The sequence below is a fragment of the Anneissia japonica genome, unplaced genomic scaffold (genome assembly GCF_011630105.1).
Source record: "Anneissia japonica isolate Jap-2015-1 unplaced genomic scaffold, ASM1163010v1 scaffold287870_len75133_cov130, whole genome shotgun sequence".
In the NCBI taxonomy this organism is placed as follows: domain Eukaryota; kingdom Metazoa; phylum Echinodermata; class Crinoidea; order Comatulida; family Comatulidae; genus Anneissia; species Anneissia japonica.
The window spans coordinates 58557-72711 of NW_022703535.1; the positions used below are offsets into that span (position 1 = coordinate 58557).

At 31.0% G+C, this 14155-nt stretch overlaps 1 protein-coding gene across 2 annotated transcripts; it reads left to right on the forward strand.

Annotated features, from left to right (window-relative positions):
* The first annotated feature begins 3249 nt into the window (after positions 1-3249).
* On the forward strand, positions 3250-11781 carry LOC117104486. Of its 2 annotated transcripts, XM_033245338.1 has the most exons (15): positions 3250-3790; positions 4472-4578; positions 4909-5125; positions 5432-5548; positions 6245-6412; positions 6524-6659; positions 7072-7184; positions 7376-7459; positions 7727-7907; positions 8058-8150; positions 8667-8744; positions 8918-9002; positions 9371-9558; positions 10016-10176; positions 10337-11781. In XM_033245338.1, exons 1-15 carry the CDS (start codon positions 3578-3580, stop codon positions 10781-10783), a joined length of 2388 nt encoding a protein of 795 aa, XP_033101229.1. In that variant the 5' UTR covers positions 3250-3577; the 3' UTR covers positions 10784-11781. The 2 variants fall into 2 exon arrangements, with proteins under 2 accessions (XP_033101229.1, XP_033101230.1); XM_033245339.1 differs by lacking the exon at positions 4909-5125 and having other exon boundaries at positions 3324-3790; positions 4472-4577; positions 6524-6658; positions 7071-7184.
* The last annotated feature ends 2374 nt before the right edge of the window (positions 11782-14155 follow it).

Genomic DNA, 14155 nt, shown 5'->3' on the forward strand with positions numbered 1-14155 from the left:
TACATATTCATCCCACAGTCTTGTCAGTCGTTCGTGATGTATAATTGTGTAATTGAAAATTAGAATTTTGATATTTTTATGTACTACATTTTTATAAAAATATATGAAGTTGTATAATTGTAAAATCGTATTAAAAATGTAATTTTATGTACTACATTTTTATAAAGATAAATGCATGGCCGGCGGAACCGGGGGCCCCCTCCCCTACTTTTTTTGCAAAAAATAATGTCTGGAGATTTTTGTGTGACCGGAAAAAAATTCTAGACCTACCTTTTCAGGACCCGTGAGCTGATTTTTTTTAATTTTTTTTTTTTTTTCAATCAGAAAATTAGAATTTTGAAGAACATAAAAGTCATTAAAACACACTTCAAATGTCGGGAAAGCTCATTCCCGCTTTCTACGAATTAAAATTTTCCCGGGGGAGAACCCCCGGACACCCCTTTCTTTTTGGGATTTATGGATTCATGGAAAAAAATCGTATGCAACTACTCAATTTTTTGTATGTATGTATACACACATAAGGCCTATTTACTGTAATAACAATGGGATAAATTTACCTGACCGTTTTCAAGAGGGGGAAACCTTGAATTTTAAAGAACTTAAAAGTAATTAAAAGACACCTCAGAAGTCGGGAAAACTCATTTCCCGCCTTCTAAGAATCACAATTTATTTAAGTTTGGTTTGCGGCGTATTTCAATTAACTTATTCGTTATTTGTACTATTTTGTTAAATTATTTAATTAAATTATTTATTATATATAAGTTTAACAAATAGTACAAAAATAAAAAGTATATAAATTACAAAACCATAGTAAATACTGTATAATAACATAGGCCTAAGACATTTAAATTTATTATTTATTATTCATGCAAAATCGTATTAAAAATGTAATAACTTGATTATTTTTTACGTTTGGTTTGCAGCGTATTTCAATTAACTTATTCGTTATTTGTACTATTTTGTTAAATTATTTAATTAAATTATATTTATTATATATCATTTTATATAATAAATGATAAGAATGTATGGAGTTTTTTCTTTTACTATCTGGCAAGCTGACTGAGCAAATACTCACAAAATTTAAATTAAAATGATAGAAGGAACAAGTAAATAAATTGAAATACATCCCAAAAATATTTAATAAATCAGTGCAAAAACCGAGTATTAAATAAATTGAAATAATTGAGTAAATAAACTGAAATACATCCCAAATAACAGTACCAATAACGAATAAGTTAATTGAAATACGCGCGCCGCAATTAACGCACTACATTCATTGAGAGACGCGCTTGGCGTTCCATGGAAATGACCGGCGGCTCAACTTGTCGGCGGCTCAACCGGTCATAATCCCTCTAGAGCAGGCCTAGGCTAGGCCTAGCTACAGTGTAGGGCCCAGCTAGGTTTGAAAAATGCTAAATTTACCGCTTGGCATCGTGTGTGGCTCCCTGCTTGACTAGATAGCCTAAAAAGCATTGCGTGTTGCAAGCTGGCTAACTAGGTTGGAATTTTTTTTTTCTTTGAGTTTGAGCAGACCTGCCAACCTTTGCATACTAAAAATCTGGAGATAAAGCTTAAAAAACTGGAGATTTACTAAAAAAACTGGAGATTTTAGGAATTAATCAAATCTTGTAGTCCGGTAGCAAAAACAAATGATACTGTTCTATCATTTGAAAATGGACGTTGGCAGCGACATTATTTTTTTTTCATTTGAATGTAGAAGTTGGCGGCGAAATTCAAAAAATGTTTGTTTGCATCGTGATGACTTTGCGGTAACAAATAGGGGCCTAGGCCGTATATTATAAATTTGGTGCATATTACTGACATTAACATTGACTAAAAAAGTGTCAAGTATTTTAGGGGAAATTTGTAAAAATCAATATTAATAGCTGTAGATTTAAAACATTTTTCCGAGAATCTTAATAAAGAAAATCTGGTAAAAACCATGTTCGATCGGGTGAACGGGAGATTTGATTAAAAACCGGGTGACACCCGGCAAAATCGGGTGAGTTGGCAGGTCTGGTTTGAGCTAAGGTTAGGGTATTAAGCTTCGGGCCACAAGTTGAATGTTATTACTGTATTGAGGTTAGGGTTAAATTTAAGGTTAGGGTAGCCTACTGCTGTACCTGGTCAAAATTTTATAGGGTTGCTTAGTAAGTATACCACACATGCACATGTCCGCCGCCAGCCTAAAATAGGCCTACCCCCACACACTAGATCCATATTTACTATAAGCGAATCGAAGAAGTGGTCACTAACCCTTAAAAACTTTCCTTTACTGTATACCTTATGAAATGTTACGACTCATTGTAAACATAGTTGCATCAAATTATTTGTCTGTAGATAATCTATGCTTCCACCAATAATTACAGATCTAATTCTGACATGCACATTGAATCTGGCTTTACCGTAACTTTAAAAATAAGTTTTCCATGTACTTTATACTGTATATATGTGAGGTCAAAAATTGATGCAATTGATGTTCGCCAGGCACTTATCCCCACATGTACCTTGTGCTACAAAATCTTTGTTTTCCCTAAATGAATGAAATACAATTGGCCAAATTGCTAATGTAATATTTTTTCTATCTTAAACCCTAATTGGAGAATTGAGACTAATTCTTTAAGTTATACAGTAGACATAGATCCATTAAAGGTTCCCTAATTAATTTTTGGATAAAAAAAAAGTATAGTCCAAGAATTGAAATACAGTGTGCCTACATACCATGATTCAATAAATTTTAAAATTGTATCATCTTCAGGAATCAATCCATTTAAAAAAAATAATTTTTATTTAGGTATATCATAACACTTACAATTTTATTCCATATTTTAGGATAGGCTTACTTCACCGATTAACCATGGGGTAAACAATTTTAAAATGGGCTAAAACAGAAAATATACTATACTCTACTTTGTCATTTTGGCTAAGACTTAAAATTACAATAGGCATCAAGGAAGCTATAAAACCTTTCAAAAAGAATTCAATGAAAGTAGCAAATTTGGGTAAACAAAAATTAGTATAAGAGTTAGCCCAGTTAGAATTTTTATGCCATTGTAAAAACCACCATCCAATATTACTCAATAGTACTGTACAATAGCATCAAACAGTTGGTTAGATTTATCCATAATCACTAACTTCTAATGATGAGTAATAGTGCAGAAATAGGTTGATAGATTTTTTTACTTAATATTATACCGGTAATCAAATTTAATTTTTTGAATAAATTTATTAAATAATATTGTTTGGATAGGTACTGTAATTTGTAAAATTCTGTAATTCTCTATTCACTGAACTGTATTGATTTGAAAATTATTTTACCTTTTATAAAAACAGAATGTTTCGTCGAAGAATTGGAATAAAAGTGAACAGGCCATTTATAAAGGTCAAGATTGGGACAGGTCGTCTTCTCGTCAGTTTCTTTATGCTGTACGTCAGGCTGTCCAGGAAAATGGTGTTAGAGCCACAAATTTACCTTTTGAATTAAATGATGTTCCAGAAGCACCACAAATATTAGGCCTACATGAACAACCATCATGCCAATTGATTGAGCACCATAAAAGGAAAGAAAGTGAAGTAAATGACTGGCAAACTACCCGAGACTTTAGTAATTGAAACCCTGGTTAATAATTGGATACCACATAACTTAAAGTGTTGTACATGCTTTGTCACCTTAGACGATAAGTGTACATTTTTTCGTTGCTTGGATTGTGGACCAGATTCCCTTTTTTGCGAATCCTGCTTACTAGGAATTCATGAAAAAAATATCTTGCACATATCTGAAATGTGGAAGGTAGGTGATTACCACAAAGTTTTTAACAACCTTATAAAAATTCATGGCCATATTTATTTACTGAAAATATAGTGCTATTGAACTTTATGTCACAGTCGACAATATTTGGTAGAAATAAATCCACTTTTAATTGAAATTTACCTTATTTGGGTAGAAATAGCTCCACTTTTAGTAAAAATACATATTTTTGCACCGAAATATACTTTTTCAGATAAAAGGGAATGGAGGTAAACATTTTTTTTTTCATCCACTCCTATTTTATACTTACATGAATACCATGCCAACTACATGTACTTTTATATTCTAGTGTGTCGCTCATCTATTTATTATTTTTTTTCAATTAATGCAATGAGATATTGAAAATTTAAGGGAGAATTTGGTGCATGCTCCGGGAACTGTGTTGCACACAATTATGGTTCCACACTCTGGTGCATGCACTCCATCCCCTCATTTCCACGATAAATTAAAATTAAATTTATATAACATATCTACTTTTTTGTGATTTTGTGTGACACTGCAATAATTAACAGTACAGATAGCTAAAATCATTCAATAGAAAACAGGAATTTACAAAAATAATATAAAAATGCAAAGTTCATTTGTATTACTCATCTCATCTACAGGAAGTCTAAATCAATAAATTCTTCATCAAGTAAATTATAATTTAATGATTTTTTTTAGTACGGAACCTTTTTGCAACATAGACAAGTGAAAAATGTGGATACCGGTCACTCTTCAAGTTGTGGTATAAGTATCTGGAGAATTGTAACAGTTTTTGATGACAAAGGTATGTTATTTATTCATTTTATTTTTTGCCATTTTAATTATTTACTCAATTTAATTTTTCAAATAAAAAATATTGAGGTAGTGTTCATTCACAAAAGATATTTATCCAATGAATAGAGTACAATTTCAAATGACATTCAGTACAATATGCTTTAAAAAATGTTAAAATTGAAGAACTTCTTTTGCAAAGAAATTTACCATGTACAGTTATGTGTGCAATGTGTATTAAAATGTGGAGTTGATAAAATGTATTTTTTAAGTCTTGAGTATGTAAGTACAGTAATATAAGTTTATAAGTTTCACTTTCTGGATATTGTTCCTTATTTTTTACGAAGATGCCATAATTTGAATATAAAATTTTGCTCTTGCGAGCATGAAGTTGCTACAATGGTTAAATTGAGGCTCTGGCCAGCTTCAGCGAAATCTGTGAAGGTTGCCTTCACAATTGACCTAATGAAATGGATGGAGATTTTACTACTAGAATGCCAAGTGTCCACTAAGGGTTTTTGTGAAGCACTTAAATTAAAGAATGATCTTCAACCATTTGAGGTATTTTAAAAAATGTCGTCATTATACACTTAAACCGTAAATTAGAACCAGATATTCTGCGATCATTGTATCAAGATCAAAATCAATTGATGGATAAGTCATTGCAATTGAATGACCAGAATAATGTTATTGAAGGAACTTAATGTTGCAAAATCCCAATGGGAATTCACCAAACCATTTTAAAGTCTTTTTAAGAAGTAAATTTCAACCAGCAATTTTCTGGGAATCATCTGAATCTTAAAAACATAAAATTCTTATGTGGGAACATTACATTACATGTATTTTATTTTCTAAACATTTTTTAAGGTAAATTGGCTTAAAGAATTGGCCCGCAAGGAAACTGTGTATGAATTTCGCCAAGCTTACTACCAACTTAGTAAAATAAGCAAGTCTGATGATGTACTTTGCCCTGCTTGTCCAAAGGTAAATTAAAGTATTATGTGCAGTTATATCTTTACTTATTTGCAACAGGGGTCTCACCAGCCACTCAGGATTGGTGGTCGGCGCCCGCCCCCACACTCGGGTGTCTCGGTTCCTTTGGTTCGAAACAATGAAGTAGAAACACAGAATGGAAATAGTTGTTTTCCATATAAAGCATTAATAATAATACATTAATAATAATTCAATTCATTATACATAGATATAATTTGAATTGTTATTTTTATAAATAAAAAAATAAAATTAATTGAAACCGATTATTATTTTAAATTACTTAAAAAGACCAGTAAAATTCAATATGATTTAACTCATGTCGTTAGGCTTTCACAGTGGAAACTATGGTCAGGATCAACTTAGAAGTTGTAATTAATGACTGTGTATTGATCCACAGTAAACAACATAGCACAGCACAGTTAAGTTGTTGCAAGCCATGTGGACTTTTTCAAACAATGTTTGGTCTAGACATTGTGGCTAATTAATAGCATTGTTTTAACTTTTTTATGCTGGTGTTTTTCATTGTCTAGCCAATGAGTCATTGCTATTCAACGCTTTGGGTAGTATATATTTTAGGAAATCCAAATAGTGTATTTTTCTGAAGTAATAGGCCTAGGCTTAGGGTGATGGTCAGCGCCGACCACTATGGTGAGAACCCTGGCAATATTTAATTTTTTTTTTATGTAGGAAGGTGGAACAAAATTTGTGTCTTTAGATGGAAACTTTGGCCTTATCAGGAGGAGAAAAGCAGGGGACAGCTTTGAGCCACCCAAGCATGATGGCAGACTTTTTATGCGTGATAAAGAAGTTCAAGAATTTGTTGGTTCCTATAATGATTCGTCATCAGGCGCTAAGGTAATAAGTTTTTTTTTTTGTTTTTTTTTCATTTCATTTCAATGTTCCCTTAAAATGTTTTAGTGTCATTACTAGTTTCGTTGTTCAGTATTGATGTTTCTTATTTATTAGGACTGTCATCGATTCAAGGCAGGTGATAAAGTGCGTTCGAAATCCAGAGCATCAAAGATGGACATTAAGGGTGTGTTGGGATGTGTTTGCAGACATGAATCACCTATCTTGTTTATGAATTTGCAGCACGGAGAGAAACGTATTTTATACCTTGTTTTGCGAATCCTAGAAATATGGATTTTCAAATAAAAATAAAATTTAATTATTGGTGTGTTAGCAAACCTGCCACTGTTAAAATGTCTAAAAAAGAATTAAAAATGTAAATTTATTTTTATTTTTATTTTATACTTCCTACTTATGGAATTTATTTTCCTAAAAAATATATTTTCACAACATTGCAGTATATTTCACACATACACGAATAAAATTTATTTGTCTTTTAAGCCTCCGCTATAGTAAAGTTTGCAAATCATTTTGCTAAATGGAAGTACATAATTTTATATTTATTCCGCTCTCTTCTTGAAAAACTTTTCCAAAAGTTTGTGAAACAATGTATAAAAAAATGTGCAAATTGTTTTAAAGGTGTACAATATTTATTGTCTTCAAAAGGTTGGCTTACCCTGTTCTCCTTCTGAATAAATTGTTGGACAAAGCAGCAGCCAGTAATCAGAAATTAAATGTGACCTATGATATTGCCTGTGTTCTCACTTCTCATTTAAAGGTTAGATTATTATATACTGTTGAAACTACAGTTTACATTTATAACCAGAGATTGTTTTAACTCTTAAACAATTAAAAACAGTTTAATGCTACAATAATTAAATTAATGTATTTTTATATTTTGTGTATGTAACATTTTTAAGCTTAACAAACCAAGTTGTAATATGTTATCTATTTTTGTCATGTCTTTAGAATCGACACCAGCATGAAATGCTGAATAATCTGAAGATGACAATACCAATATTTCATTGTTATGGACATAAAGCTTCATGTCAGGTAATGTGTGGTTGTGTTGTCCCATTTTATTTTGATGTCTCATAAATGCAGATTTGATACAAAAAATGTTGTTTTAGAGAGGGGCATGGCAAAACCATGAGTGTGATGAACCTTTAAAAATTGACAGTTATTAAAAATTAAAAATTAAATGCATAGAATTTATAATAATTCCAACCACTTTATACACTATAGCTGTTCTCATTGGTTGTTGTGTATCTGTATATGTTATTTCTTTTGTTTAGTCAATTATTTGAAATTCTCACTTAGGTGGAATTTAGTCAGAGGAGAACGAAACAATTTGGACTTACTGATGGGGAAAGCATTGAAAGACTCTCGTCTTATCTTCGACGTTTTTGTAAGATAACTAAAGAAATGACACCATCTCATCGAGTTGATCTGTTAACTGATGCATTACTGCATTATGCGAAGCGAAAAGAAAGAAACATAGGTACTTCTAAGTGTGAAATTCATAAAATTTTATCCTAAATAAATCAATTACCATAACTTATTAGAGTACTTAAAATCTTAGATGCATTTTCATGCCTTACTAATTTTTTACAATATTTTTTATTAGAACAATAAAAATCATCTTTTGTAGGTATGATGCTCATGCAGAAGCATAAAAATGCTAAAACAGTTCTGAAGACTGCAGAGAAAAATCATGCTGACAAAATCAAGTCCATTAATAAAGGTATCAAAATCATTCCATATTCTAATACTGTATATACTTTCCATGTTATTAAGTGGTACAGTATCATTAATATATACATAATTCAAATATGTAAGTGTTGATATTTCAATTTTAATATTCTAAATGAATATTTTAGTTAAGTGTTGTCATTTCAATTTTAATATCCTAAATGAATACAATTTTTAGTGTTTTTTTTTTATTTGTTTAAATCACAATTTTAACTTTCAAATGATTTTATTATACTGTTTTATATACTGTATATATAGCCTAATGTTTTAAGACATCCTGTAATTGGCCTTTCGGCTGTTGGATGTACGTGAAATAAAGAAATAAATAAAGAAATGCACTTTATGTTTAATTTTAAATTCTGTATGGTTTTTGTTTCATTTGAAAGCATATTTTAAAAAATTGAAAATTATATTTTGACAAAATTTTACATAAAGTGTCAATTGGAGTGATCAGATTATTTTTGTTAATAATTATTGTTTATTTTTTATTCTTTCCAATCTTTCTCAGTCATCGATCAAAACACTATCCGAAGATGGATTGATGAGGAAAAGGCAGCACTCTGCAGCAAACGTAACACAGATAAAGGTTATTTAAATTTTTACATTCATTGTTTTTGCACAAATTTGGATTAGGAAAAGGCTTGCATTTAGTTCACTGCTTGATTCCAACATTAAACATACCATTATTGTTGAATGTGTAAATGCTCTATTTACTGTATTTATTTAATGTATTCTCATTACCAAACTTGTTAATTTCAGCCCCATGGGAAGAGACATATGTTTTTCAGCTTGGTCAATTGGATTCTTTGAGAAGCAACCCAGATTCATCAGAGCAATATACAAGGTATGAGATTTTTCATTATAAAGCTGGTTTACAATAAATTCCACTTTTGCCTTGTAGCATGTCCTCACTCTCTTATTTTTTCATTTATGATAACTAGTATAATTTTTTTTTCTCCATAAGAATGGTTTAAAATACAGTACATTGTATTGCTATGAAATATAGATTACATTTTATATTAGTTTACGTTAGTAATGAATCTCTCATTAGAACTTCTTTTTCTGGCAAATATATTCGAAGACAGATTTGTGCAAGGTAACCAACTACTGTATGTCATGTAGGTGAAGTAAAGTCAACAGCTTGATCAGTTTTTTAAAATACAGTATTATTTTATTGCTTATGGATTGAAAATTTAATATAATGCTTAAAAATTTACACAAGTCTGTCTGCAACTTAGAAAAATCTAATGGAGTTACCAAACGATGGAAAAAAGATGATGCAAAGTTCAAATCAGCACATATTGCTCAACAACATAGGTGCAGAATCAACTGCCTAGACAAAATGAGAGAAGTAGCAAAGGAAAGGATGTTTCTTTTGGACTTGAAAAAGAAGTATTTTGGTAGGTTTAACATGGTTTATTTGAAACCCTTTCTTCCCTTATTTGGAAGTTTTAAAAAAAATGTAAAATTTAATATCAATGAGTAGCAAAAAATAGTGCAAATGTATTTGTATAAGAAATAGAATAAACATTTTAATCATTGTTCGAATTTGTAAGTATTGGTCACTGATGATGTCACAGGCATAGTTCAATAACAAACTTATGATGAAGTTGATTTTAATAATTACAGTAAAAGAAAATAAAGAAAACTATAAAAACTATTATTCTTGGGACTAATGCATTTTGAAAGTTTTACACACTAAATGTTATAATAATGTTCTTATACCAATAAAACCATTCTGCAGGTCATGATTTAAACAATGCTGCTTATGTATTAAAATAAAAAATTTACATGTATTCTTTTTATAATTAAAAGCCATGGTTTCTACATTCAGTGTTTTGGTCATTGTACTTTCAGATGGCCAGACTGTTGCTATTAGAATCAGTAGACAGATAAGCAAAACAAGTGTCAGTTTGAGAAAGCTACTTGCTACATACAAGACATTTGATGGTGCTGAACATACTACATTCTCAGATGTGTCCAACCCAGAAGGCAATATCTACCTACCAGCTTGTGAGGTAATTATTAATTTCAAAATTACTAAATAAGTTTATAAGTTTCATTGTTGTCCTTACTATGCTTTTAGTTGGTCAAATTTACAGGTATTAATCCAAATTCACCGAAATTAATTTTGTTAACTGTAAAATAACTAAACAATCAAATCATGTATTCTTTCAGACCTCCAAAGATGATATTCCATCAACTGCAAAAAGAGAGATTATTAAACTACATTATTTGAAAGAAAGAGCTACGGAGGAAATTATTATGGTTGAACATGAAATGGAGAATGTTATGAATTACTATTTGAATCAGCATACAGTGCTTCATAAACAGATTACAGAGGAAAATGTTGCATATGGCAAGCGTTCGTTCCTAATCTTTAATGCAATTATTCTTGAAAGGAAGTTAAAAAGCTTGGAAACATTATTCAATAAATTCATAACAACACCAACTGTTCCAAATACCACAGATTATGAAGATGTTCATGTTGTTGATGTAGGTTGTATTGATTATGAAGGTGAATCCCTGAATGACCTGAACCAGGATTTAGTAGAAGAAAATGAGGACAGTGAGCAATACAGTAGTGATGAATGTTTAAGTGATGAAGAATTTTCTTCTGATTAAAAATGCTCTGGCAGACATTAATCAAAATATTGCCATCTACAATATGAAATATGAAATGGGGCCAAATTTTTAATTTTTTAGGATGAGAATAAAAAAATTAAAGGGGTAAATTACTGTAATATGTTGCTGGAAGAAATTAATGTGACGAAAAAAAAGTAGAATAAACAGTATTTTGCTATCTATCTCAAAGTATAAAAAATGTGATTAATTTATTAACATACTATATGCTTGCGAAAGGACATTGTTATTTGAAACAATTATTATTTATATATTTGTAATTAAAGTGTCTTTTAACTGTAAAGTATTATAATAATTTTCTTGGGCAGCCACCTTTGTAATACATGATTTTCAAATAGAACATTAACCATTTTAAAAATCTATTTTTGAAAATTACAGTATAGTCAAAATGTTTGACATCATACAGCTATACCTCACAAACTAATGTGGCTACTTCCATGATTATATATTTTTGATATTTGTTTTCTAATAAAATGTACAAAATGTTATCTCCCTTTAACATAAACATCTTTATAAATGTTTTGAGGTATACCGTAAAGCTTCTAATAGTCACCCACTAAAAACAAAGAATAGTAACCCCGGAGTTACTATTAGAAGCTTTACAGTATTCTTCAAATACATTTTGGTTGTATGCTGGTAATTTTCAATAAACTGGTATACAGTAGTTGTGTAAGCACTATATAGAAATAAAAAATAGAATAAACAGTATACCCAAAGTTTAAAAAATGAATTAATTATTGTTTTAGCATTTGTACTATATGCTTGTAAAAGGACATTGTAGTATTTCAATGAAAATTACAGTCTTGTCAAAATATAGTCCCCCTACTCTAAAAGTAACCCCCAGAAAACCAATCAAAGACTAGTAAACGTGGGGTTACAAATAGTTGCTTTATGGTAATCTTCCAAATGCATTTTGGTTGTATGCTGGTAATTTTCAATAAACTGGTATAGACCTACACTATGTCACTACAGTATATATAAAACATGTAGAACAATCATGAATTAAAAGTTTTTAATTGTCATAGTTAAATTCAATTTCTCTACATGAGAAATTGATGTGCTTGTAAAGTTTGTATCCCAAAGATTGAAATATTGTACATCAAATTAAGATTTGTTGTTGATTATATCAATGTTGAAATCTGACACACTGGTGTCACTAAATACCTGAAATTAATATCTTTTGGAAGTGCTTTCCAATTGTGGGTACAGTACAAAATTCACTACTTTGTAAAACATTGGTATTCACAAAGGTAACTTCAAAATAATTAAGGAAACAAAAAAAATGAATAAATGACTGTTGTCTGATAGATAACAACCATAGTTTTGTGTGTAGTATGGATTAGAATTGCGAGAGGTCCACGAATTTCAGACGCGACTAAAATTGTATCTGCTAAACCAACCAGTTTAACGACTTCTTGCGTTTTGGTTGACGTTTTTCACAATGATCGAGACCTCAAAAATTCAGATGTCTCCAAAATTTACACCCTAGCCTGGATCGTCCCAAACGCATAATGCAGTGATTCCTTGAATCATTTTAAAACATTTTCTAAATATTACATTCGGATCAGTTGACCCGTTTTCGAAATATCCGTTATGGGACGTTTTCCTTTCAATGGTCCTGAGACCTACACCGGATCGGAAAAAAAATGCCATCATTTCTTTACTCGACGTTTACAAATTATTAGAGGATGTTTAATTTTGACCTATTGAAATAAATTTTTTGAGATATTTAGGCCTGAAATCTCAAAATTTGACATGATCCCAAAATGTACACCCTGGACTGAATTGTGGCCACCACGTACTTAATACAATAGCTTGTATCTTGGTTAAACTTTTTCAAAAATGTTCATTCCATTCAGTTGATGCGTTTTCGAAATATGCGGTCTGGGACGTTTTCCTTTAAGTGGTCCTCCGGTCCACACCCTACACCGGATTCTCAAAATAAGCATATAATTTTTTTTACACGATCTTGACTAACTCCTATACTACGTGTAAATTATACATATTGACTTTTTTCTGAAAGATATTTAGGCCTGGGACCTCAAAAAATCAGGTGGCCCCAAAATTTACACCCTTCACTGAATCGTCCCGGTCACATGATAATAATCTTGCTTTTAACGTTGTTGAACTTTCCCGAAGGTTTCGTTCTGCTCAGTTGACCGGTTTTTGAAATATCCGGTGTAGACTGTTGGCCCTTAAATCGCTTTAATTGGCCCTCACACAAACACCCCACCACAGATTGACACTAAATTCTTCTAGGCACATCCTTTATACATGATGCATGTTTCGCCAAAGCAGGGAAAATATCAAAGCATGGGAAAAGGCAAAAGTGACGGCCAGAAGAAAACAGTGCAAAAAGATAGGAAAAAAGTATGCAAGAAAAAGGGGGAAAAAAATCAGAACAAAAACAATGGCTTTTCCCAGACTACTGGGAAAAGCCAATAATAATAATAATAATAATAACAATAATAATAATAATAATTGATAATGAAAATGATGAAGACAATGAATGTATGACGACGACAACGATGGTGATGATAATGATGAGAATGACTACGATGATGTTGATAAAGTTGATAAGGATGATGATGATGATGACAAGCAGCTGATGCTGATGATGGTATTACATTCAGTGTGACACTGTCCTAAGACAAGAGTGGGGAACCACTGATTGGATTAAATCTGCTCATTCATTTGTAGCATTTTTATATTTCACAAGACAAAAAATGGCCATTGGTTATCACCAAATCCTTGAAAACCCTATTACAACTTATTCTGATGCAAATGTGTGAAAAAAAATACCCGTGTAATTTGTGATAAGGCAAGAGTCACAGACCGAACAAGAAAAAAAAAATCAGAAGCAAATGCAAATTGCTCATTAATTACTTTACGGACCACCGACAAAGTGGCACGTAGAATCTTGTTTCTATCGACATTAAGCATGGGGTTCCAAAAAACGCTAGTTTCAATGTTTTTTTTTAAACTTATAAATTGAGTTTAAATGCCAAGAGGGTTCTTAGGCAGCAAGATCATAATTTCTTTTTTTTCGAGACATTAACTTTTGGAGCTCACAATATGAATGACTTAAAACTTTTAGAAGTAATTAGGAATAACGATGATGCCAAAAGTATACTAAATGATCTGGACATCCTCTACGATTTGTGCAAAACCTGGAAAATGTCCCTTAACCTACAAAAATGTAAGAGTTTAGCCATCTCCCTAAAAAGATATCAAATTTCTTTCCATTTTAAAATTAACGATTATGCTCTTGAAAAAGTAAAATTACACCGAGACCTTGGTATTATTATAGATCCTAAGGTGACAGTTAATGAACACGTCAAATATGTTTGTTAT

What these genes read in the sequence shown, in the direction of transcription:
- LOC117104486 (XM_033245338.1), top strand. Translation starts at nt 3,578, where the DNA reads ATGACTGGCAAACTACCCGAGACTTTAGTAATTGAAACCCTGGTTAAT. An exon ending in ATTCGTCATCAGGCGCTAAG is followed by an intron (nt 6,413 to 6,523) that starts GTAATAAGTTTT and finishes CTTATTTATTAG; the next exon opens with GACTGTCATCGATTCAAGGC. An exon ending in AATCAAGTCCATTAATAAAG is followed by an intron (nt 8,151 to 8,666) that starts GTATCAAAATCA and finishes AATCTTTCTCAG; the next exon opens with TCATCGATCAAAACACTATC.